At 47.1% G+C, this 23,725-nt stretch overlaps 1 protein-coding gene and 1 long non-coding RNA gene across 10 annotated transcripts in view; one reads left to right on the top strand and one right to left on the bottom strand.

The window, feature by feature from the left end:
* Positions 1 to 848: 848 nt before the first annotated feature.
* On the bottom strand, positions 849 to 21,586 carry CBX7 (chromobox 7). Of its 9 annotated transcripts, XR_005584651.1 has the most exons (8): positions 21,438 to 21,585; positions 18,300 to 18,343; positions 13,901 to 13,966; positions 13,237 to 13,303; positions 12,464 to 12,604; positions 11,037 to 11,379; positions 9,812 to 9,940; positions 8,813 to 8,935 (listed from the first exon to the last, which is right to left on the bottom strand). XR_005584651.1 is itself a non-coding variant. In XM_039488344.1 (7 exons), the coding sequence occupies exons 1-7, from the start codon at positions 21,531 to 21,533 to the stop codon at positions 8,778 to 8,780; spliced, it is 912 nt and encodes a 303-aa protein (XP_039344278.1). In that variant the 5' UTR covers positions 21,534 to 21,586; the 3' UTR covers positions 849 to 8,777. The 9 variants fall into 9 exon arrangements, 6 of the variants coding, with proteins under 6 accessions (XP_039344278.1, XP_039344268.1, XP_039344289.1 ...); XM_039488344.1 differs by lacking the exon at positions 9,812 to 9,940 and having other exon boundaries at positions 849 to 8,932; positions 21,438 to 21,586; XM_039488334.1 differs by lacking the exon at positions 9,812 to 9,940 and having other exon boundaries at positions 849 to 8,935; positions 21,438 to 21,582.
* LOC120371921 overlaps positions 21,042 to 23,725 on the top strand; it is a 40,008-nt gene continuing 37,324 nt past the window's right edge. Inside the window, exon 1 of the long non-coding RNA XR_005584653.1 lies at positions 21,042 to 21,936. This is a non-coding gene — a long non-coding RNA (uncharacterized LOC120371921). The remainder of the gene's footprint in view (positions 21,937 to 23,725) is intronic.

Raw genomic sequence — 23,725 nt, forward strand, 5'->3', positions numbered from 1 at the left:
AGCCACTAATGTGGATGTAGTTATAGCTGTCTGAGGGTGCTATACTCCTATAGCTTATTCCCATATGGGAAGAGGAATAAGCTTTGACATATAGGTATCTTTATGCGAGTATAATTGCATTCATGCTCAGAGTTGTACCATATAACTTAACACAGATTCACACACTTAACTGACATAATTATATTGGTACAAAAACTGTAGATCAGGACAGTGGGTGAGTGTGTTTCACCTCAATGTACAAAGAAGCAGAGATAGTCCTAGACTCAAGCAATGCAAATGACCTCTCGAGGTCCTGCATTTTTAGAGTCCCCCCACCACCACCACCACCAGTAGCTTCCACTGATTAAGCAGTTTTAAGGCCACTTCAGGCTTTTCTCCAGAAACAGCTAGAGAGGGGGAAGAAAAATCACAGCCTCCCTCTCTATCCCAGCAATCTGGAATCCAGTCAATCCTAAAGTAGTGTGTGCACAGAACATTTGGAAGCAAAGACTATGGATTTACTTTTGGGTGCCCAGCAAGTGCATTCTGTGTTGTACAGAATAACAGCAATATAGGACTGAAAGGGATCTTGAGAGGTCAGTTAAAACTCACTTTCCATTTTTTAAATTAATTAAAAAAACCTAACCTGCTTGAGATGGTCCATTAAGAGGTGTGGTTAGAGAATGCCCTTACTGCCCTCACTAAAAATGATCCCTCTGCCCTGTTCATCATACACATATGGTTTCCATCTCTCCTAAGCCAATAGCACTACTGCACATTCATCCCATAGGCCAAGAGGTCAGCAGAAATAGAAAGAATGGAACTGTAGGATTAAGGGGGGAAATGACAACACAGAAACAAGCCATTAGTTAAATGTCAGTTCTCATATTTAATATTTTTAATAACTTTGTAACATTTACCACATAAATCATCTAAATAAATAGATGCTGTACAGTCTCTTATCCATATCAGTACAAAAATAAAACCACACTTTGCATCAAATTGTAACTAGACTTGTCCTTCCATTTGTATTACAATCTCCATTTACAACAAGCACTCACTCCGAAAAGGCATTATACTTAGGGGTCTTTTTTTTGTTTGTTTGTTTGGAATTGATTCGTTCCCTCAGCCCCCTCTGCCCAAATACATTCAGTTAGTCTGTACAAAAGCTAGCTCATTCTGTGCAAAGGAAGCTTTCTTGTGCAAAGACTCAGGTGCTCTATCATGCCAAGAATAAAAATAAAGTAACCTTCCCCAACCCCATCCTTGGTGGAAAACAAGCATATAAAATAGGCAGTAAAGTCACACAACAGTCGTAGAAGAACCTAGATTAAGCAGTGCAGAAGCATGGGAAAGAAGGTCGGTGCTGGAAAGCTGGGAGGATTGGGGTTTCTCCAAACACAGGTGCCTGCTACTAAGTAAAACACCCTACATAGCCAGCTAAAATGTTCAATTTAGATTATTTTTTTAAGCCTAAACTTTGATTTTTTTTAAAACAAGTTCCTTTGCACCTGTTCTGTTGGACGTGAGGTGAGACAATAACCCACTGGAAGAGTCCAGCCACTGAAAACAGCTGTTGGGTTATCCTTACGCCAAAGAGGTACACATGCCTCCCATCCCCAATAAGCTCCTAAAGTGCAATTTGTCCAGAAAAGGGAACTAAAAAGATGTCTCCAAAACTAGAGATGGAAGAAACCTATTGGATCACATCTCAGCCATCTCTAAACACTGGGACTCCTGAACATGGAAACAGAACCTAATAATTCCCCTATTACAGCAAGTGCTGGGGGAAAACGTGTTCTGAAGGTGGATGTGGAGTTTTAAAGTCTTCTCCCCTCCTTCATTGTACCCTTCTTCACCTGGGATGCCTGGAATGGCAAACCCACGCTACAACCATAGAAGGGATGCCAAGGGCTGGATGGCAGCTGTGGAAAGGAGATAAGGAATAGCCAGTGGTCTGAAATGGATACATCTTTCCCTTTTCAAATGGAACTTTTTAAAAGAGGCAATAAGAGTACTCAGCGCTCCTAGTGCTTTGCATCTTCAAAGTGCTTCAAACATACTTAGGCCTTGACTTAAGAAAAGCCAAAAAGCAGACTAACATTTTTAGATTTCAGAGAGTTTTTGGTGCTACCTCTACATTTCTGGTTAACACCTGCCCAACCCCCTCCAAAACCCTAATCCCTAAACCCTCCCCCACCATTAGCACTAAAATGAGACAGAACAGATAGATTCTAAAAGGTCAGGTTTCTGACTATCACTCAGTCCCGTCCCCCTGCCCCCCATGTGTCAATCTGGCACCTCCAGGACCCACACAGTTGTGGGAGGGGAGAGTGCCTCTTCTCTAAAAAGAGGGGCAGGGTATCAAGTGGCCCACAATTAATGAAAGCAGCAAATCCTCTTTCTGAGCCTGAGCTTTCTACCCATCCCATGTGGCAAGTACAGTAATTCGGTCTCCCATTCAAATGCCAGCCACTACCAGCTTCCATTATTGGTCTCAGTTGCTCTGTGCTACTTCTGATCACAGATTTCTGAATGGGCAATGGCTTCTGGATGAAGTGGCCAACTCCCCAGGAAACATTCCTTATCCTTATTCTGCCCTTCCCCATCAGTGACTGTTCTGATGAGGTTGGCAACCTACCCCCTGCTTTACAAATGCTAATCTCTTGGGCAAGTCCCACAACCACTTCCACCTACCTAATAGCTTAGATTTCAGCTGAGTGGTTAAATAATTTGGGACAGCCATTCTCCTTTTGCGTGAAGGCTACAGCCCTGGCTTATGGGCATTTGAGCTTGGCGGGGCAGAGGACAACACGGCCCCTTTGACATGAGAGAGAACTGATTTTAGACCACTGTGCTCTAGCCTCTGGCAGATATTGGCTTGAGAACATGTACAATGCAACAATCTTTCACTATCACCTGCATGTGCCAATGGTACATTTTCCTTTCTAATAACTACTCCGATCTGAACTGTCATTCTCCTGCTTGGCTCCCTCCCCCACAAAGATAAATCTGTGCTTTCCCTCCCCCTGAAAGACCCAGCTACTTAACACAGAAGCAAACAACTCTCTCCACACATGCTCACTTACTCCGTACCCATTCAGAGCACACAGAGGAGTGCCAATTAATCCTTCTAAAATGCTGATGCAGGGCAGTGATGTCCTAAGGGGGAGAAGGAAGTGAAGAAATAGGAAAATTGTGCATTTGAATACACTGGGCTACACTGAACAGACATACTCCATTTCCTAGATACTCCCCTCCCCATGCACACGCCTGCCCCATACACATCCCCATCTAATATTCTCATCTTTTCACTCAGATGAAAAAAAGTGAACAAATCTGTGGCAATACCAATAGCTGTGACAGGCCGCTGTGGAGTGCACAGAAGGAATTGGGCAGCTGAATGAAGCCATTAACTACTGTCAGAATTAGCACTTACAAAGGATGGGAGCAGAAGTCTCCGACAAGAAAGGTTTTGGAGTTCTCACTTTGGCATCTGATTTTATTAATGGGAAGTATCAGCATGATGCAGACCCTGGAAGGGCCTTGGGAGTTAATGAATGCTCCTTGCATTGCAATGCACTCTCTTTCTTAAGTAACAGGCACTCTACCCAACAGTCTGTCCTGAACAGTCTAGCAAGGGCATTATTGACAGTGGGGATACGGTACACAGATCCCGCACAACTCTAGAGTCCAAGAAATGCCAGACCCTACAAGTTAGGGGCCCCATTCATCGGGCAGCCCCCAGTGTCCCAGGAAGCTACACTGCCCTCCTTCCTAGGCTGCAGGAAGAGTACATGGAATAGGAACAGAAGAGAAGGAAAAATATCACAATTTTTAGAAAGGAGGTTTGCTTCTTTCCTGCTTCAAAAGCATGAAATTAATGTTCAGCAAAGGGGCCCCGCTTTAACCATCAACCTTGGGCTGTTGCCCACAGCCATCAGCACTGTATTTCCTCACCCCAACCTTTGCTGTGGTGGTTGCATTAAGTATCTCCTATTAGCAGCCTGCCTATTTTTCAGCCTACATGAGGCCACTCTATTCCAGTTAAACCATCAAACACAATACTAAGCGTGGGGCTGGGTAGAGCAGGAAGCAGTACTGGGGCCCAGGGCCCCATGAGGTCAAAACCAAGTTCACACATTCAATCAAACACACCAGAAGAATCTTTCAGGACAGTTTCACAACACTAACGACAAAACAAAAAAAAACCACCCTGTTCTGCTGTGTTAATCACATGTTCGTTTCTGTCTCAGGCTCTGACTTAGTCAGGGTCACTTCACTGGCAGACTTGGGTTTATTTTGGCAAAAGGAACTGCATTTGGGTGTTCCCACAATATCCTGTCTGCCGCTGAAAACAAGGATCAGACTTGACACATCCAAGGGCCCAAGTCATTACAGGAGAATAAGGGGTGTGCTGGAGACACAGGGCTACTAAGGATAGGACTACACTGTAATAAAAGACCCGGGGCAGCAAGTCTCAGAGCCCAGGTCAACTGACTTCGGCTCACGCTGAAGGGCTAAAAATAGCTGTCTAGATGTTCCTGCTTGGCTGGGCATGGGAACATCTACACTGGTATGTTTAGCCCCTATAGCGGGAGCCCAAGTCAGTTGATCTGGGATACGAGACTTGGTTCTGGGGAGTTGTTTTTTGCAGCGTAGACGTACCTTAAGATACCACTAATCATTCGTGGTTGGTGCTCTGAGGAATCAATATAAATACTGGGTGTGGGAATGAAAGGTATTGGGGGGGGGAAAAAAGCAGTTTTCAACAAATGTTTGTACAATGCCTAGCACAATGGAGTCCCAATGCGACCGAGGCCCCTAAGTGTGGCCATGATACAAACAATACATAAAATACCACTATGAACAGATGCATGAAACAAGCAACTCCTGCCCAAAGAACTGCTGGCAAGTTCTTACAGTGCAGTTCTGTTCTGAAGACTGACTCTATAAGAACAGTCCCTTCTTACTCAAGGGACCTGCTTTTTGTGCAATTCTGCTGGCTGAAGTAAGTCTGCATTGCTTCAGCCTTGCAGTCAGCAAAGCTATAAGGGAGTCTGTTGGATTCTATTTCAAACAGAACCATTAAAGTAAGTTCCAACTGGACTCTATTTTGTCTCTTGCATCAACCATAGTAGCTAGTGAAGCGCCAATCACAGAATCTTGGATTTTCATGATAGCAGCCAACAAGGCCCCCGTATGACTTTCAGATTCCAGGCTGAGTTTGCAGTTAAGAATCTTTGCGCTTGTAAACTGAGCACATTTGATTTGAAAATCGTTGACATTCCACCACTCTGGAGCCCACACCACCATTTCTCCAGTCACTTTTCAGAAGAGAACCACACTTTACAGAGACTAAAAACAATAAAACCATTCTGTTAAGAGAGCAAGATTGATTGTTACAATATACAAACCTTGCTAAGGATGTGTCAAAAAAAAAAAAAAAAAAAGAGATACATGTTTAGTTTCCTACCACAAAACATCCTCTCCCCACTTGTTCTCTCCACACCACCAAAAAAGCCAACCCACACATCAGCAAGGTTCTGCATCTCAACCGGAAATGGATTAACCCCCCCAGTGGATTGGGCATAAGGTAGTACGGCTACCAATATATCTCCTTAATCATTTTAGGTCAGGAAAGGATATTAGTCATCAGAAGCAATACAAGTAAACATCTACAAGAGTTAAAAATGAAGCAGTGGGTGAATCCTGTTTGCAAGGGCTCCAGAACTTCCACTTACAGTCAAGTTTGCAAAAACAGTGTTCTTCAAAGAAAATGAATGTCAAGACAGAATTCTTTGGTCTGGAAAATCTCAATGGGTGCATAGAAGGTGACACCAACGAGAGAGAAAAGCAGAACGGAAGTCTGGTGAGAGAAGAAGCCTTTTTCTTGCCCTTTACAGGATTTCTGTTGCTTCCCAGATTTTGGCCAGGGCTGGAAACATCCACAAACAAATGAGTTTTTCTTGCAGTATTTCTGGACTAAACTGGGAAAAGTGCATAGAAGGCCATATACCCACATATAAAAAAAAATAAAAGTTAAAACCACTCTTCCAGATCCTACAAAGGTTTGGAACGACAAGTTGGGGAGTAAGTTCTTCAAACTCAGGTGCCTAGGATTAATCTTCTAAATCTATAGTCACCTGGATCAAAGTCACCCTGATTTTCAGATATGCTGGGGACCTGCAACTCTCAGGGAAGTCAGTAGGAGATGCAGGTGCTCGGCACCCTTTTTTTTTGAGGGGAGGGATGGGGAAAGAGGATACTTCTATGGAGGTGACTATATATGCATTTAGAAGCCTAACTCTAAGCAATCGTGTTTGACAAACTTTGTCCTGAGCCTATATTTATCCCACAGGTTGCACTATTTCTATTTTTTTAGGATTCAGCACTCTCTCTTCTTCTCTGACACCTACTCCCACCATTAAAAAAAATCAACTCAGGTTCCCTCCACCACCACCCTCTCAGAATTCCCCACTAATAAAAACTTGGAGCTGGGGCAGTCTCCTGCATCCACCTTGTGTTTATTTTGAGGGACAAAAATATTTGCACTGAGACACCTGAAATATGGGGCGTATCAATCTGTCCCGCAAGTACCATGACCTCGTGGAAGGCAGTCTAGTCCAGACAATGGAGGGTGAATCTTAGTATCCTATGAGCAGCTAGAGCCTACTAGAGGTAAAATGTGCTTTTAAAGAAAGCTTAGAGGCAGTTCAAAACCTTTGTAAAAAGCAAGTGTTTGCAGGACCCAAAGCATCAGTGTTGCAGAACTCCTAAGTTCTGCAGGCCTGAAGCTAAGCCCTCCAGGGGACGAGCTGCAGAGAAACAGCATTTAGGATTTACACTAACACTTAGCTTCAGCTCTGTATGAAAGTAGCTTCAGATAGCACAAAACCAGCAGATGAAGTCATTTTTTTTGGAGGGAATTAAAGGAGGGTAGTAAATGAAGAAAGAGTCAAGGCTGCACTGTATCACACTACCCCACAATTCCCCCCCCGCCCCCGAGGCCCTAGCTTACCCTTCTTGCTTTCCATAGGGAGAGAGAGATTTTTAAGTTTAAAGAAGGGAGAGAGTGAGCGTGCAAGAACAGATGCTAAACTATCAACTCTGAAGATACAGCAATTCTTAGAAACCCCAAAATGTCACAGGTAGAATCCAGCACAAATCTCCAGGCGTTTTTAAGTGCAAGACCAGGCAGGCTCTATAGAACTGCAGGTGGCTTTCCTTGGCAAAGCTTTTTAAACCCTCAAAAAAGGAGGGGGGGGGGAATATAAATAGGACACTCAATCCAAGAGTCCTTATCACTTTAGAAGATAAATTAAAAGTTAAAAAAATGTTAGAAGTCTAGTAGACTCCTCCCAGCCCTTATGCTATTCACTTTTGGCCTTTAAATTTGATCAGAGAGCAAAAAACTACCTAAAAGTGGAAACTGACCAGCTAAAATCCAGTTTCACTGCCTAGTTCTCATGCACTAGGCCTCTGCCATTATCTGTGGATTTCCAGCACTGCCGGGCAATGTTTCAATCCCTCCGTAAGCCCTTCTTCCCATGAAGAGAGCCACTCTTTTCACTGACTTATTAAAGGATTTTCAGGACAATATTTATATCCAATCTGGGTTTCGTAAATCTTTTAGTACAGGGGTTCTCAGCCTGGGGGGAATCCTCATCCCCCAGTGTGTATGTGTGGGGGGGCGGTTACACACAAACATTTCTTCCCATATTTCTAGATCAGAGAAGGTTCTGGTCAGAGAGAAGAGTTCTGGGAAGGTCTCTGGATAGAGAAAAATGAGTACCAATGTGTTAATATATACAGTTATCCTCCTAAAGGGCCCTTATTAAAGGCTCTGAACTCCAAAGTGAGTATGTGTAGCCAATATACCACAGCTAGGAGGTTACAAAGATACGTTTTACAGCAGTGGTTCTCAAACTTTTGTACTGTGACCCCTCCCCCTTTACCAATTAAAAACACTTTTTTATCTATTTAACACCATTATAAATGCTGGAGGTGAAGAGGGGTTTGGGGTGGAGGCTGACAGCTCACAACTCCCCCATGTAATAACCTCGCAACCCCCTGCGGGGTCCCACCTCCCAGTTTGAGAGCCCCTGTGTTACAGGATCAGTGGATCACGCAGAGAGGGAAGACATCCCTTCATTCTTCATGGAATCACACTGTAACCATCAGCCCCGTTCATTACTTGCAATGGAGTTTCCTACCTTCCGAGGCAAACAGATTACTTGCAATACTGCCACAGATAAAACATTAGAAGGGAGGAAGCTTTATAACAGACTTGAGCTACCTAAAGTGATTGGGTCCATTACATCTTACTGTAGTAGCTGGGCGGGAGGAGGAAGATAGGGAGGGTGTTGTCCAGAGGAAGCGTCTTTACTCAAGGGACAACAACTGCAAATCAGGGAAGCAAGCAATAGGTCCAACCCCTTCCATCTCCGTGTCCTCTCTCACCCTAAATGCAACTGCCAGAACTCATAGAGCAAAGGGACTACATGGAGAAAAAAAATTCAAGATGCCCTACCAGGGGAGTCTTTGCCAAGGAAAGGGGTATCAGTTTCTCAGACGGACAAAGCAATAACAGACAAGTATAACAAACAAAAACACATTGCCTGTACATTGCCTTTTGTTTTTGCGTATCTGAAGGGGAAAAGAAAAATCAAAGAGACTTCAGTAAAAAAAAAATCCTCTGTAAACATTTTAAAAGAAACATTTTGGATTTTTTTTAAAGAGTGAAATAATCACCCCACCCCCAAAAGAATCTGACTAGGAACATTAAAAATGGAGATTCAGAACTGCACACTTCGGTCTCGGAAGAAGCCCTCGGCCACTTGTGCTTCTCTGAAGGTCACGGTAATGGAGTTTGCGGTGATGTCTGTCACTGTCACTTCGCTGGGGGACAAGGTGGGGATCCAGGGGAGGCTGCCATCAACTGCATCCACACCTACTGCAGAGGGGGAGGTGGATAAGAGCACGTTAGAAAAAGAATGAGGGGCTAACAGAAGAGGAGCATCCTTGCTGGCTATGGGTGGGTGACATCAACCTGTGCCAAGTTTGCACATGCTCCAAGGCACTGTAGGGTCGAACCCCCACACACAGAAAGTAAGGGGCAGAGAGAAGAGGTGGGAAGATAATAATGGTACAGTGAAGGGTGAGGGAAAGAAGGGGGAGCGGCAAGAAGAACGACAGACAGACACACAATCAATTGTGCAGGCTGATACTACAACAGCCCCCAACACCACCACCATGCTTACAGGTCCATCAGCATGTTCATTATACATTTCCCACCCTCTTTCCAAACGGGAGTCAAAATATCCCACTTTAGGGGGAGTATCTGGCAACTGGATCTCAGCCCACTAGGCCTCCTGGTTAGTGCAAGTGTTCACTGTAGTGTAAACTCAACCCCCACCCCAATCCAAACTAGTATTTTTGAAAGCTCATCCCAGATATGCCATGTTCCCTGGGCCTAAGGGGGCCCTAACAAACTGAGGATTTTCCTCCATTGTACCTCCAAATCCAGCCAAGGGAAGGGCTGGATGTGACTCTCTCCAAAGCCCATCAATGCCACTCCTTTGGGGTCCAAAGGGTACAAGAGTCTCCCTCTTTACTCCCTCCCCACCGAAGGGAGGAAGCTAAAAACACCTACTCTCCCCTGGAGCTCCTAATCTCTACCACTCAAAGTGAGGGACCCAAATACCCCCCCCCACTTCCACTTCCCCACAGTGTAAAAAACTCAAGAACAGATTGAACAAACCCCGCACCCAAAGAGAGCCACAAAAATATATGGAGAGGGGAGGGAAACATCCCCTCTCTATTACTTTACCTGTACTGCACCCTGTTGTCCCACCTGGGTATGGAATGTGGACCCCTTAACTGGGCATTTCCTGGCTTCTGTCTCAGATATCTGAGGTGTGTCTACTCTCACCTCGGAAAGAGTCCATTCACCCAGACACTAACCGGAATTCCGAACGTGCACACGTCGAGGGGAGAATAGAAAAATAGTTTTACATTTCTCTAGCACCTTTCATCCTTCAGATCCCAAACTGCTTTACAGACTGTACACTAGGGGTCACATCACCCACCATCAATATGCAGCATGACAGCCATTCTGCATTAGTGGCGCTACAGGGCAGTCGTGGAGGGGGAATTTAGGGAATTGAGTACTTTCTCCAATTGAAACTAGAAGGGAAAGTTTAGATCACCAGAATCTAATTAGCCCCATGGCCCAACCTAATTCTAACTTGGGTAACACCTTGCTCCTACCACAAGTACCATGACATTAATTTTACATCTCATCAGGAAAACCACGCCTTCAGAAGCTCAAACTATGCAGGGGTATTGGTTTGCTACTGACTCTGAAGGATATGACTCCTGAGATGCCCCCCTGCAGCTCCCGGGGTTTGCCTGGAGGTCTGCCATCCACTTACTGCCCTACTTAGCTTGTGATATTTGATGAAGTTCCAGTGACCTTCGCACCCCACCCTCAAAACAGGTGATTTAGCACAATATTAACGTAAAGGGATTTTGGGTGGAAGAGAGGGAGGGAAGGGTTCCCATTGACATTTGCACACATGCCTCAAAATGGCACTGCTAGAGGATTATGAGTATGTGAACTTCTCTCTTTTAAGGTTCCCTTTATCAGGGTGCGGGGAAGAACTATATGCTGGAACATGACAAGACACAGTTTCTCACTGCAACAGACAGCCATGTCATCTCTCTGGAAAAGCAGAGGGGAGGAGAAGCAGCACTAGCTTTCACATGCACTCTGATACTATGATGATGGTCACCAATATAAGAACACATAGGTGGCAACACCACAGAAACAGACCAATAGATTAATTGAGTTATTCATCCAGACAACTTGCAGAGGTGTTTGGGGACAACCTTGCCAATTATAGCCTTTGCACACATTGTAAAGAGCTAACCCAAAACCACACTCCCAGGATGTAGTAGGCAAGGAGGAAGAGTGTGTGTGTCCAGTAAACAAAATCAGAGAGCATCACGCTCATGCCCCTCAATTCACAGTCAAATGGGGTCCCTGGCCTTACCTTCTTTGCTAGCATGCTGCGTCGCGTCCCAGTCATTGGGAGTCTGCCTAGTCTCTAGTGCCACTGATTCCTTCAAGAAGAACTCACGCCTATGGTTACGGCTCTCCAGGCTTGACATGCGTGGAAACTTCTTCCGCGACAGCCGGAGATATTTCTGGTTCTTGCGCTGCTTCCGGAGCGGGAATGGTAGGACACCTCCCCCACTCTTCTCCGATAGCTCTGTCTGTCCTGGCTTGGCCCCTGCCAGATTGCTTCCTCCTCCTCCTCCAAATCGCCGTGATAGAGAGAAACAGAGCTTCTCCTTTCCCTTGTGGGCACTCCTCAGGTCCATACCGTAAAGCCTCTGTGAATGGGAGTGGAACAGAAAGGCCAATCATTCCAGAGTAACAGAACTAAAGCATTTGTGTGTTTCAATGCCCTTGCAGGGACAGAACCATCCTAAGAGGAAGGGGGATAACTGTCTACAGGTGCATAAACGCCTAGGGAGGAGAGAGTTGTGCAGCGAGGTCACTGAGCAGAGGGAAAGCTTGAGATGAATGCATCAAATCAACCATCCCAACAGCAAGAGCTATTACTGTACAGCAGAGGTTCTCAAACTCTAGGTCGGGACCCCAAAGTGGGTCACAACCCCATTTTAATGGGGTCGCCAAGGCTGGTGTTGGCCCTGTGCCCCAGCAAGTCTGAAGCCAAGCCCCACTGCCCAGGACTAAGGTTACATGCTCCCTTCCCAAGGCAGAAGCCCTTGGGCTTCAGCTTTGGCCCCCGCAACCAGGGCGGCGGGGCTCGGTCTTTGGTACCCCCTCCTAGGGTCATGTAGTAATTTTTCTTGTCAGAAGGGAATCAAGGTCCAATGAAGTTTGAGAACCGCTGCTGTACAGAATAGTCTCCTGAGACAGCCTGGTCAATCCCTGGGCATTGGTCTAGGAGTCAGGAGACCTGGGTTCTAGTCTTGAGTCTGTCACGGATCTTCTAAATGACCACGGATAAGTCACTTCGTCCCCTGTGCCTCCATTTCCCTTCCCATCTTTTGTCTGTCCTCTAAAGTCTCCAGGGAAAGGGTGGTCTCTTGCTACATGGAGCCTCTTGGCACTAGCATAATAAAAACAAATACGAGTTGGAAGCTTACTTGCTTGGGATGTTTAAAATTGTGAAAACATCCTGGAGAAGAATACCATGGAGAGGTCTGCAAAAGGATAAACTAGCTGAGCCAGTAAGTCTTTCTTCTCTCTGTCTACCTCCTAAGATCACGTCCATGCCACAGCAGTGGGCAGACATATTATGGTTACTTGTGCAGGTTGCTAGTCACATGGAAGCAAAGTTCTAACGGCTCTGGCATTCCACAGAGCCAGGGCCCAGTTTGAATCCAGTGAGCACAAAAACAGGTAGCATCTCTTTTATGGCAGAAAACTAATTGTTTAGGTACTTACATGGCCCTGATTGCCCTGCGGGGCACCTACAGCCATCCCTTCTGAACAGTGGAACCCACTTGCCCTAATATGATTCCTCCACTGCCACAACGACCCTCTACAGGCCAGCTCCATCTGGGCCTGAGCATGGTTTAAGTTTTGCTGAAAATAAACATTAACACGGAGGCACAAGTTTCACCAGAGAGCTGTTTACAAGGCAGAATATCCGAGTGCTGCCCAAACCTCCTCCATCCCTCATGCAAGGATAATCTCCAGCAGAGGGATGCTCTCAGCGCCCTCTCAGAGCCTGAAGCAGCAAAGAAAGGGGGCTTGTGCACATTAGAACATGAGGTGTTTAACATGCTAGCTGACACACTGTAAAATCCTTGCGTACACAGGGCATACTCTAGTTTTAACACGCGCTAGCCAGCTGCGCTCAATGGGGTCTGCCACTGCTGCAATGTTCACACTGTTACTTATAGTGTGCTAGCATGAGCCCTGCCAACACAAGCTTGCGTACCCAGCCTGGGAGTGTAGGCACACCCTCAATCGGAATGCCTTGGGTTCATCTCAATCCGCTAAGTGGGTTAAAACTGCAGCTTGCCCTGTCTACTCTAGGATTTTAAAATGTGTTAGCTTTTATGCTTAAAACCCACCACCTTTCTTCCTGGTACAGACAAAGTCAGAGGATATACTATTGCAAACAAAGTCAGCTCCACCCTGGAAGATCCATAGATGCAGTAACAAAGGGGCTAATGATGGGAGAGGACACGCCATGAACAGTGAAAGGTTACCTGTAATAAGAGGCGTTTCGGTTTAGGGCCTCTCTTCCTGTATCCTGATGCACGGTCTCTCTCTTCCCTGCAAGGAAAACACATGAGACAAGATGACAAACTACAATACAGAACAACACAGCACAAGGCCCAACTAGGGCTTCCACTCTCTGTATCTAGCTAGTTCCCGTAATTCCTTCACCAAACCCCACTGGCCAGCATCATGAGTAAGGAGAAAACCCCAGAGCTGCTTCTCGTGGGAGTAAAAACCTTGTTAGAAAGGAAACGGCATAGCTCAGTTGATTTAGGTTGGGATATGGTGCCTCTAAGTCACCTGTTTATATCCAGCCCAGGTGGCAGTGACTGGAAGTTATTCACAATAGCTCTCCAGCAGCGTTTGGGCAATGAGAGGACAAGCGTCCTTTTCACAGAACCACTATGACTGGCACTGACTTCTTTCTTGCCAGTCTCAGCAGAGTCCCAGGGCTGAATGGGCCATGGAGAATGAACCAGACATTCCCAGAGGTGGCCACCCTTGATGGCAATTGAGGCGTATTGGCAGAACAGCAGAGATGCTTATGACATTGCTGCCCATGCTATTCCCATTCTATGCATACAGGACTTTTTTATTTTAAGTTTTCCTTGGGGGGGGGGGAAGAGGGGGAACGACACTGAGCCCTCTTACTTCTCTTCATAAGCCACTACCAGACGAGGATCCAGGATGTGATCCTCCGGCTCCCAAGTGCTGTATCTGAAGAAATAAAAATGAATATATTTTTAACAGACTTCAATGAAACATCTTCTCTGCAAGGGTTGCTGCTGGCATTGCTGAGGCCCTGGAACCTGCCTCCCATACATAGATCACTCCTCAGTGGGAGGTCAGGGACCAGCCACACCACTTTTAGAGCTCTGGGAACTTCCCATCACCCCTTTTCACCTGTACATACACCCCCCCAACCCCCAAATCAGTCTAAACCCTACATCAGCCACTCTTTGTAAGAGAACAGAGAGGGCTTCCCACCACAGGCCCCCTCAAAACCTTTCTTAAAGTCAGCAGGAGCATCATAAACTACTCCCACCACTGAAGGCTGAACAAATCTGCTCTGCAGTGCTGCTCCCAACATGGGGAGCAAATCCAGCTCTGCCCCACGGCAGAGCACTAACCACTAAGGCAGTGGGCCTGACTGGGTGGGATTTTCAAGAAAACAGGACACTTGAGATTAATAGATTCCTAAGCAGAAATATGTTTCTTCACCTGTGTTAACAACATATCTTGGATTATTGAAGCTGAAAGGATTAAAAACAGCTGAATGGATTTTTCACCACAGATGGTGTTTAATTAAAAAAAAAAAAGACACCTAGATTCGGGGCATAAAGTAAGTTGATTGTGAGCCTTCAGACCCTTTTGCTATTTCTTATCCTCCTAACTCCTCCTATATCGGTGACAAGACGCTGATGGACTAGGTTTTATACACCAGTTCTAGGTTTGGATAAGAAAAAGGGAATGCATGCCTATTGTTTTCAGCAGCACAGAAGCTATCTAACATAAGCCAGGTGTTGGAGGGGTGGGGGAGGACTGGAAATAGTACTTCCAAACTTGGCACCCAGAAAACAGAAGCTAGCCTTGCAGAGCAGAAAGGTCATCAGCCCATCTTCCTCCCTGACTGTTATGCAGCTTAGACAGGAACCAGGGGTTAGGTGAGGTATGTGTGGTATCAGTGAAACATTCTGACTATGGGGAAGTCTTTAAAAACTGCTTTCTGAGAAGAGCTAGAACATGGAAGAGCTAAATGCAAAACAATTCTGGAAGGGTTACTACTCACAAAGGTCATGTTTGACAGGGGCTGGGATGTGTTATCCATCTGGAATGCCCATCCCAGCAGGGAGGAGAATATAGCTCTAGAACAAAACGTTCCAGAGTGATTTATTTTCTGGACTAAAAAGGTCTATGACCCATGCAGTGGAGCACACACTCATACATTCCTGAACGGGGGAGAAAGAAGTTGTACCAAAAACCACAAGCAGGGCCAGGGGCAGCTCTACCTTTTTGGCCGCCCCAAGCAGTCATGCGCGGGAGGCGCCCCGGAGCCGCGGGAGCAGCGGACCTCCCGCGGGCATGACTGCAGAGGGACCGCTGGTCCCGCATGGCTCGGCTGGACCTCCCGCGGCTGCGGACGGTTCGCGGGTCTGGCGGCTCCGCTTGAGCTGCCGCAGTCATGCCTGCGGGAGGTCCAGCCAAGCCGCGGGACGAGCGCCCCCTCCGCAGTCATGACTGCGGCAGGTCCACCGGCCCAGCCTGCCCCCCGCCCCCCCCCGGCTGCAGGGGACGGGCCGCTCCTCGGCTCGCAGCGGCAGGATGAGCTGGGGCCCCAGCCTTTTGCCGCCCCCTAGATTTTGCCGCCCTAGGCACCAGCTTGTTTTGCTGGTGCCTAGAGCCGCCCGTGCAGGGCAGTGGTGTTTGTATAAACATCTCTGCAGCAAGCCAAATTATTACAGAACAGTCTGGTTTTTGGATAAAGAGGTGTACATTGTGCATGTGGTTCTGGAACATTCACTCCTGATGTGGAAGAGAGCATCAAGATAGGGTTTCTAGAATCTTCCTCAGGAATCTCCCCTAATGTAGATTCCTCAACAAGGGAGAAGGACAGGTATGAAACCCAGAAATTCGAAGATGTACTTTATTCTAGAAGGTTACGGACAGAGCACAGGGTTAAGAACAGACAGGCCTTCACCATTCCCAGTTAACTGACCCTTCCCGCCCTTCTCACTCCACCCTCACCAATTCTCCCCCATCTTTTCACCCAAGCCTCTTGCAGCAGTCTCAGTATCTGCAGGCTGCCAAAGTCAAGATGTTATTTGTGCAGAGGAAGGTTCCTTTTTCTCCCTTCCAGAGATTTTGGCATTCGTTTTTTTACAGACGAGGGAGGGGGAAAATCAGGCAGCGGATTCCTTTTCTGGTGGCAGAGGAGGAGGGGGATTTGTTACAAAAAACCTGATGGGTGTTTCCTTTCCTCTGCAGCTCAACTCCCTGCTCACTGCAGTGGCAAAACACTGCATATATAAAAAAAAACACGGTGCGATTTGCGCCACACACACTTACACAGTCCAGGCTGCAGCAGCAGAACTGCAGAGAGAGCACACACTCTGGAAAACACAGATCACATGATCTCCCCCCCCCCCACCTCAAACACAAGTTGTAAACAAGCTTGTGGCTGAGTCAGATCTGTAACCCTTCCAGTCCCGGCCTGCAGCAGCACAACCCAGAGATTTGATAGGTGTGGCAAATTAATGAGGGAAATTTGAGAAGCGTATGTGGAATGCACAGGAAAGAAGCAAATGCACTACTTGTACCTGACCCTTTTCCCGTTTCCATCAACACTACAGTGGGAGTAAATGAATAATGGGTAAGGAGATCAGAAACAGCAAAAAAAACACACACACAGAGGAAGAGAAAACCAGGATGAGTAGAGGGAGAAGGGATGTGCTGGAAGGCTAGGATGTAAACACCTAAGTATGCTGCACACCTCTGCATGTGCAGAGTATTCAGAGATCAAGGACAGAGACTGGTAAAAGGAAGGAAGAATGTTAACAACTGAAGCATTTAGGTTTCAAGCAATGCTAGCCCTGGAAAGGACAGGTTTCAAAAATGAGATACCAATCAACAGGGTTTGATATTTTTATGTTTTGAGGTGTCATGGCAGCAAAACAAGGAATCCTCTCCCCTCTGAGCCAGGAGGCTGAGAGGGTTAAAATGCCCATGCTAGGATTTTGTTTCGCTGCGGATCTCAAGGTCTGGGGGAAAGAAAGGAAAGAAGAAAGAAGAAGGCAAAAGGAGGTAAGTGCTGCACTGTCCTTCAGAAGAGATATTAGACCAAACTCAGTCCACCCATTCCTGCTGGCTAATGATCAAGCAGAAGTGAAACAGGCACCACTGCAGTGACTGCACTCGTGGAAAGTAACGGGACAGACAAACACCAACGTTCTGTGCTCCTAGCAGTGCAGACATGCTCCTAACCTGAATGCCTGAATACACAAAGCTGAAGTTAACTCTAAAGTCAGCAGGCCCACAGAAAATGCCCTTGGTGCTAAACTGTACTATAGATATTGGTACTCAAGTGCACAGGGTTAAATTGATCACAGAATTTATAGCCAGGAAGAAAATGTTTCCCTTCCCACACCAACCAGAGAGATAGGGACTGTATACACTTGTGTGTGTGTGTGTGTGCGTGCACACACACACCTGGGAGGTGGGGGTGTGAGACAGGGCATTTGGGGATGTTTCAACTTCTTTTTAGAAGAGTGCAGACAGATGTCCATATGGACTGAGGAGGAACTAGTCCACTTAGGCAGGCAGTTCATATAGTAATAATTTTACATAATCCCTTTCATCTCACAGCATTTTACAGATTGTTCCCTGCTGAAAAAGTCACTCCCAATTGAAATGCAGCCACTTCTGGGGAAGACTAAAATAACCACTAAAATAATTTAGGACAGGAACAGAAATATACCCTAACCAATGGAAAATAGTGGGAATCCTCAAAAGGCAACACAGATTCCCTGTGTTGGACTGTGACCAGTAAATCTGAGTCAGTGCCTCTTCGCTCATGAAGGGAAATCTTTGATGATAAGAGGTAATGCTCACAATTTGTGTCTTATCCAAAAGGAACACTTCTAGAGGCAACTCACCCTCTAATAATATGCTGGGGAGTCTTCTCAGTACCTGGAAGGAAGAACACTTCCTACTGAATGTAACACTTAAAACCCTAGCACCTGGGTTTCCCCTTGGAGTTTTTCTATGTAAAATGGATGGATTGGAAGTAGTCAGCAAATGGACAGTTTCAGAGGGGAGAGGACGATGGAAAGACAAGAGAGAGGTTACTGAGGGATATGGGCCCATGCTTCAGCCTCACTCGTCATTAAGTCAGTCAGGAATATGGGTACATAGAGTGTGTTTAGGGCTGGCTGTCTTTTTTGGAGCAAGGCACAAGAGAACATATGTTAATGACATGGAGAGCAGAAATACAGCCAAAGCCATTACTGGCAAGCAGTGGGGGGTGGGGTGGGGAGAGGGGAAAGATACTTACTTTGGGGGCCATCCTTTCCACTTCACCAGGTATTCTACTTTACCCTAGAGAGAGGGGAAAAAAAAAAAGTTAAGCCCTGCAACCCAATATGGGTACTACAGGAAGAGGAGAAACTGTGACAAGATAATACCCTTTGGTCTGTACTGGCAACAGTGCGCGCTGAAGAGCTCGTTCCCCATCACTACCTTTAAAAAAAATTAAGCTTTTTCTTCATTAAACTGAATAATCCATAGGTTTCTCAAGCAAATGCGTGTGTAGTCCTAGTACTCTCAAATGACCCTACTATCAACCAGGGAGCACAAAAGTGACTAGTACCAGAAGGCGGAGCCCCAGCAACCCTCCAACAAGCAGCCCACATGTGCACAGCTCCACAACTCATGAGCAACCCTATAACAAGTCCACATCCATAAACATGAGAGGAAGACTCATGCCAGGAATGGAACAAGTGTCTGAGGGGCTAGTTATAAGAAGCCAGAAGAAATACAAAATTTTAGAAGCTATGAAATGCCTCTTGGGCATGTCCCCTTCCAGTTGCTATGTGCCTTGCACAAACACTGTCCCCTCCATCCAAGCCACTCAACCTTCTGACCTGAACAAACAGCAATTCAAAGCTGAATTTAAAGGTATCCATTTACTTGTTCACTATATAGGGGGGGAGAAGGAAGAAATGGGAGAATATGGAAATCAATTCAAGATCCCTGAGGAGCATGTGTACAACTGATATGATTTTTGAGAAATAATACATAACAGCATGATTTTGCCCTTATAACTTTTACTGAAGTGTGGTGTGTACACACATACTTATGGAGGCAGGGCATGGAAAATGTACAAATTAAGATACACTTAACATACACAATGGGTTGTAGGGGGAAGGGAGATCATGCAGTTGGTTTCATTTTCTTGAAGGTGGGGTGTTCAGCTTTCAAACATGTGAAAAAATACTGCCTTATAAAGGTGCCTTCCATTGAAGGCTCTCAAGACATTTCACAGATGTTTATGGTTAATCCTCACAATGGCCCATGAGGTGGTTAATACCCTCTCCATCCCCATTTTACAGCTGTGTAAACTGAGTCACTAAATTCAAGACCAACATTTTCAGGCGTGTCCATCGATTTTGGGTGCCCCATTTGACACATCTTGGCATGAAATTCAGAAGTGCTGAGCACCAATAATTCCAATTCAAGTCAATGGGACCTCAGCACCCCTGAAAAAAGTCAGAGCCCCACAGCATCCAAAAACAGTACACAAAATTAGTGCAATTAAAAAAAAATGGGACCAAAATAACTTGCCCAAGGTTACCAAAAGAGGCAGTGTCAGAAGTAGAAACCCAGCTCCTTCAATTCCCGCTTCTATCATTTAAGCACAATGCCATGCTTTCTTATACAATGATCCCGCCCAGAGTCCCACATCAACATTTCAACATTCATTGCACTATGCCTTATTCAATCACCCCATCATCTACAGAAGTGCCCATTCAAACCACAAGTACAGCTCAGCACCAAGAGTCAAGACGGTGCAAAAATGACTTGTCTAAGGTAGCAGAGATGATAGGATAAACATGCAGGCATCTCTCCCATTTCCATCAGTGCCTCTCTCCCCACACCCACATTTTTCCAAAAAGAAATGAACCCTTACTACAAATTAAGAAATTTAATCCTCAAGGAATTGGAGATATATGCCACACTTAAGAAGACTTGCATCCACAGGCATGAAGGGTCAGGAAGGGGAGGTCAGCAAATTTGGCAAGGTGGCCTATTCTTTAACAGGCCACTACTCATTTAAGGGGAGGTGGTAAAAGGAAAAGATGACCTAGCTGTAGGAGGTGGAAAAGAGGAAGAAGAACAGGCAGGGATCCTCTTTCCCCTACAAGCCTTGCAGCTAGCTCTTCTTTCTCTCCATTCCTGCAGGGAACAGCATGCAGAGATGCATGTATGGAAATGGTACCTGTCCTCTCTCGGGGAGGTTGGAGGAGTAGGTGATGGTGATGGTGACCCCCCACTTGTAACATGGTGACAGAAAAACATACCCATGACCTGCAGCACTGGGGCTTGACGATGATCCCCCCCTCACGCCCCCTGCGCGCAGCATGGTGCTAGTACCCATCACCACGCCCCCCCTCCCGCATGCAGCATGGGTGGGGAGACATACTGATGCCCCCATACCCGATGCCTGCAGCATGGGACGGGAGGTAGATGCCCGTGTCCGTCACACCCCCTACAGCACAGAATATGTACGAGAAGGCACGACAGGGGAGCAGGGCCTCCTGTGCCCCTTCCCTGCAGCGCGGTGGTCTGGAACCCCCCCGGATGGCAGGGCTAGGTGGGAAATAGATGCTGGTGCCCCCCTCTCCTCACCTTCCTTATGCGCTTCTTCCTGATACTCTCCACCGCAAACACCTGCTCCCCGATAGCAGAGAGCTCCATACAGAGGGAAGGAGGAGGCGGCTGCTCCCCGTACCGCTGCGGGGGGGACCGGCTGCAAGAAGGCGGCGGGCGCGGTGGTGGCTCCTACGGCTGCTGCTGCCGCTGGACCCTGTCTTACTCACGCTCACACACCCCCTCGCGCTCATTCACGCCGCCGACAACGTTCCATTTTAGAATCTGCGCAACATTTTCCCAGGCGCGCGCGAGCCCCCCCCCCCTTTTCTCGGGCGAGCGGGCGCGCGCCTGGCCGGGTCCCTCCTCCCGCCAAGCGGATCGTGAGCGTGAGATATATCCCCGGCCTTCGCTCGCTGTTCCCGACGGGTCTCTATTTGGCGCTGACTAGACGGCTGAGGTTGAAGGGTGGGGCCTAGACCAGTTTTCTCTGGGCAGCCCGCTGAGCCCGGAGCTCCTTTACTCCCAACCTCTGTAGGAGGCGCTGGGGGTGCGAGAGGCATGGGGCTCCTGATCCTCGCTGCTATGGGTACCCAACGGTACCCCCTTCTAGGAGACAAACAGCCCTTGCCTGTAGCAGCCTGAGGGCCGCCACAGTGTTTTCCTTTCATAACTGGAAGATGATGGGAGGGGGAGGACGTGGCCTCACCCCTGCCTTTCCCCTCCAGCAGTTCTCATTCCCTCTGAAAGCCCAAGAGCAGCATTGCTTAGCTCTGTGGGGTTTAGAGCAGGGTAGGGTTTTTTTTGCTATTTAAGAACTGACCTTAAATGAGGAAATGCAGTGCAGTCCATGGATAGTGCACTGGACTGGGAGCCAGGAGACCTGGGCTCTGTTCCCAGCTCTGCCCCTGATGAGCATGTGGAAGTAATGCTTTCTACCATCTCCAATGGGCTAAGAGACTCATTCCATCCTGGGGCACAATGATCTGACCTCAGCTGTTCCGGCTTTTGTCACCTCTCAGCTGGGCTACAATAATGTGATGTAGCTGGGCATGAAGCCTTCAGCTCCCAGGAAACTCCAACTAGTATAGAACATTGCAGTGCATCACTTCAGCAACACAGACAACTGTGAGCACGTCAGAACTGTCCCCTGCTCTCTACCCTGGCTTCTCAGAGAATATCAAGTTGAAGGTCTCAGAACTTATCTTCAAAGTGTTCCATGGCTTGTGCCCAGGATATCTAAAAGACAATCTAAAGTTACAGGATGAAGACCATGATTGACAACTTTGCTTCTCTGGCACAATGGAATCTCTACCACAAGGGTAAAGTTTGTCTGTGCACGAGACAGAGCTTTCTCAGGGGTCAGTCCAAGAATGTGGAATGAACTCTGAGGGCCATCACAAACCTCATTGCCTTCTGCTCAAAGGGCAAGGTGCATTTCTTTGACCGTACCTTCTCTAATATAAACACATAGCTGTGTGTGCACACGCACCGGCAGCCCCCTATCAACTCCCCCCACTGCCCCCAGCGCCTCCCGACCACTGGTGGGCCCTGCAGATCAGCGTCTCTCCCTCCCTCCCAGTGCCTCCTGCCCACTGCGAACAGCTGTTTGGAGGTGGGGGATGGAGGAGCAAGGAGGAGCGCTCTCGGGGGAGGGGGCGGAACTGGGCAGGAAGAGGAAGGGTGGGGGTAGAGCAGGGGTGGGGCCTTGGGGGAAGGGGTGGAGTGGGACAGGGCCTGGGGCGCAGCCAGGGGTTGAGCACCCCCCGGCACTCTGAAAAGTCGGCACCTGCTGTATGTTACTATTTAAAAAACCCTTCCAAAACATTCCACAGGACACGCTTCTCCCCCCAGGGAAAGGATGAGAGAACAACCACCTTATGACAAATGTTAGGAATGTGCTACTGGAAGGCGCTCAGATACATTTTTATCTGTGCTCACCACTGTAGTATGTAGAATAGAATAGACCTGCTGTGTGATTTTAGGCAAGTCACTTCATCTCTTTGTGGTGCTATTTCTGTAGAAGGAGGATATAAACATAGAGAGCCATGGTTTAAGCAGCAAATGGAGAATTCCCTAACCGGGAAGTTCCCCCGCTTATTAAGATCCCTGCTTCTACACATCCTGGTCCCCTCTGGTAACTGTGAAGGACCAGGAACTCTGTAAGATTAAAACCTAAATTATAAACCAATGTGTATGCACACAGCAGCCCAAAAGAAACTTCAATTCCTTAAAACTATTTACACTTCTATGTTCCCCTTATCAATTGCATTTAAATAGTCTAGAACAGTATTCTAAAGATCAGGTCTTTGAAGGGGTTTTGATCAGTCTTCCAGATGTGTTCTCACTTCTGTTGAGTTTGTGCATGGAGTTCCCTGTGGAGGGGGCTCACTTCCTGACAAAGCACCAGCAGGCATAGGCACAGACTCTGTGGGTGCTCTGGGGCTGGAGCACCCACAGGTAAAAAATGGTGGGTGCTGGGGAGAGGGGGAGCAGGGGCAGGAAGAGGTGGGGGTGGGGCCTTGGGGAAAGGGGTGGAGTGAGGGCAGGGCCTGGGGCAGAGCAAGGGGTCAAGCACCCCCAAGCACTTTGGAAAGTCGGTGCCTGTGCCAGCAGGTCCCAGAACCTCTCTTCATTGGGTTGCGAAATACTGAAAATGAACCAACTTCCTCCAGAGAAATCCTTTTGGAGTTTTCACTAGTTAGAATGTGGGAGATTGAGGAGTTCAGAACAGTTCCGGATGTCTGAGAGCTTTCGAGCCAAACTTTGTTCCCTGGCTCGAAAGGTAGTGCTTTTGTTCTGTGCTGAACACTGATGTTTTGTTGCTGCCGAATTTTTATTTTGGCATCCTATTTTCAAAATTCCTGCTGGTTGGTCTACTTAGGTTTAAATTGTATTTGTGCCACAGAGACAGGCATCCTTAGTCATCTTCCCATGAGAAATTCTGCTGGAGATAGTCTCGATGGAAGTGGTATCGACGGATATGCCAGGAATGCTTTATATGGGTCCACTGATTTTTGCAGAACATTTTGTAGTCTGCATTCAGTGGCGGATTATCCAATGGGCCCACGGGGCCTGTGCCCAGGGTCCCTGGCCAATTGGGGGGTCCTG

This window comes from Mauremys reevesii, linkage group 1 (genome assembly GCF_016161935.1).
Source record: "Mauremys reevesii isolate NIE-2019 linkage group 1, ASM1616193v1, whole genome shotgun sequence".
Taxonomy (NCBI): domain Eukaryota; kingdom Metazoa; phylum Chordata; order Testudines; family Geoemydidae; genus Mauremys; species Mauremys reevesii.

Excerpts from the sequence above, each read along its gene's own strand:
- CBX7 (XM_039488334.1), bottom strand. The coding sequence starts at position 21,533 with ATGCTCATCAGGGGCAGAGCTGGGAACAGAGCCCAGGTCTCCTGGCTC. Across the intron at positions 13,967-18,299 it reads TGGAAAGGATGGCCCCCAAA|ATACAGCACTTGGGAGCCGG; the intron begins GTAAGTATCTTT and ends TTATTTCTTCAG. Across the intron at positions 13,304-13,900 it reads GTAGTGGCTTATGAAGAGAA|GGAAGAGAGAGACCGTGCAT; the intron begins GTAAGAGGGCTC and ends TTTTCCTTGCAG.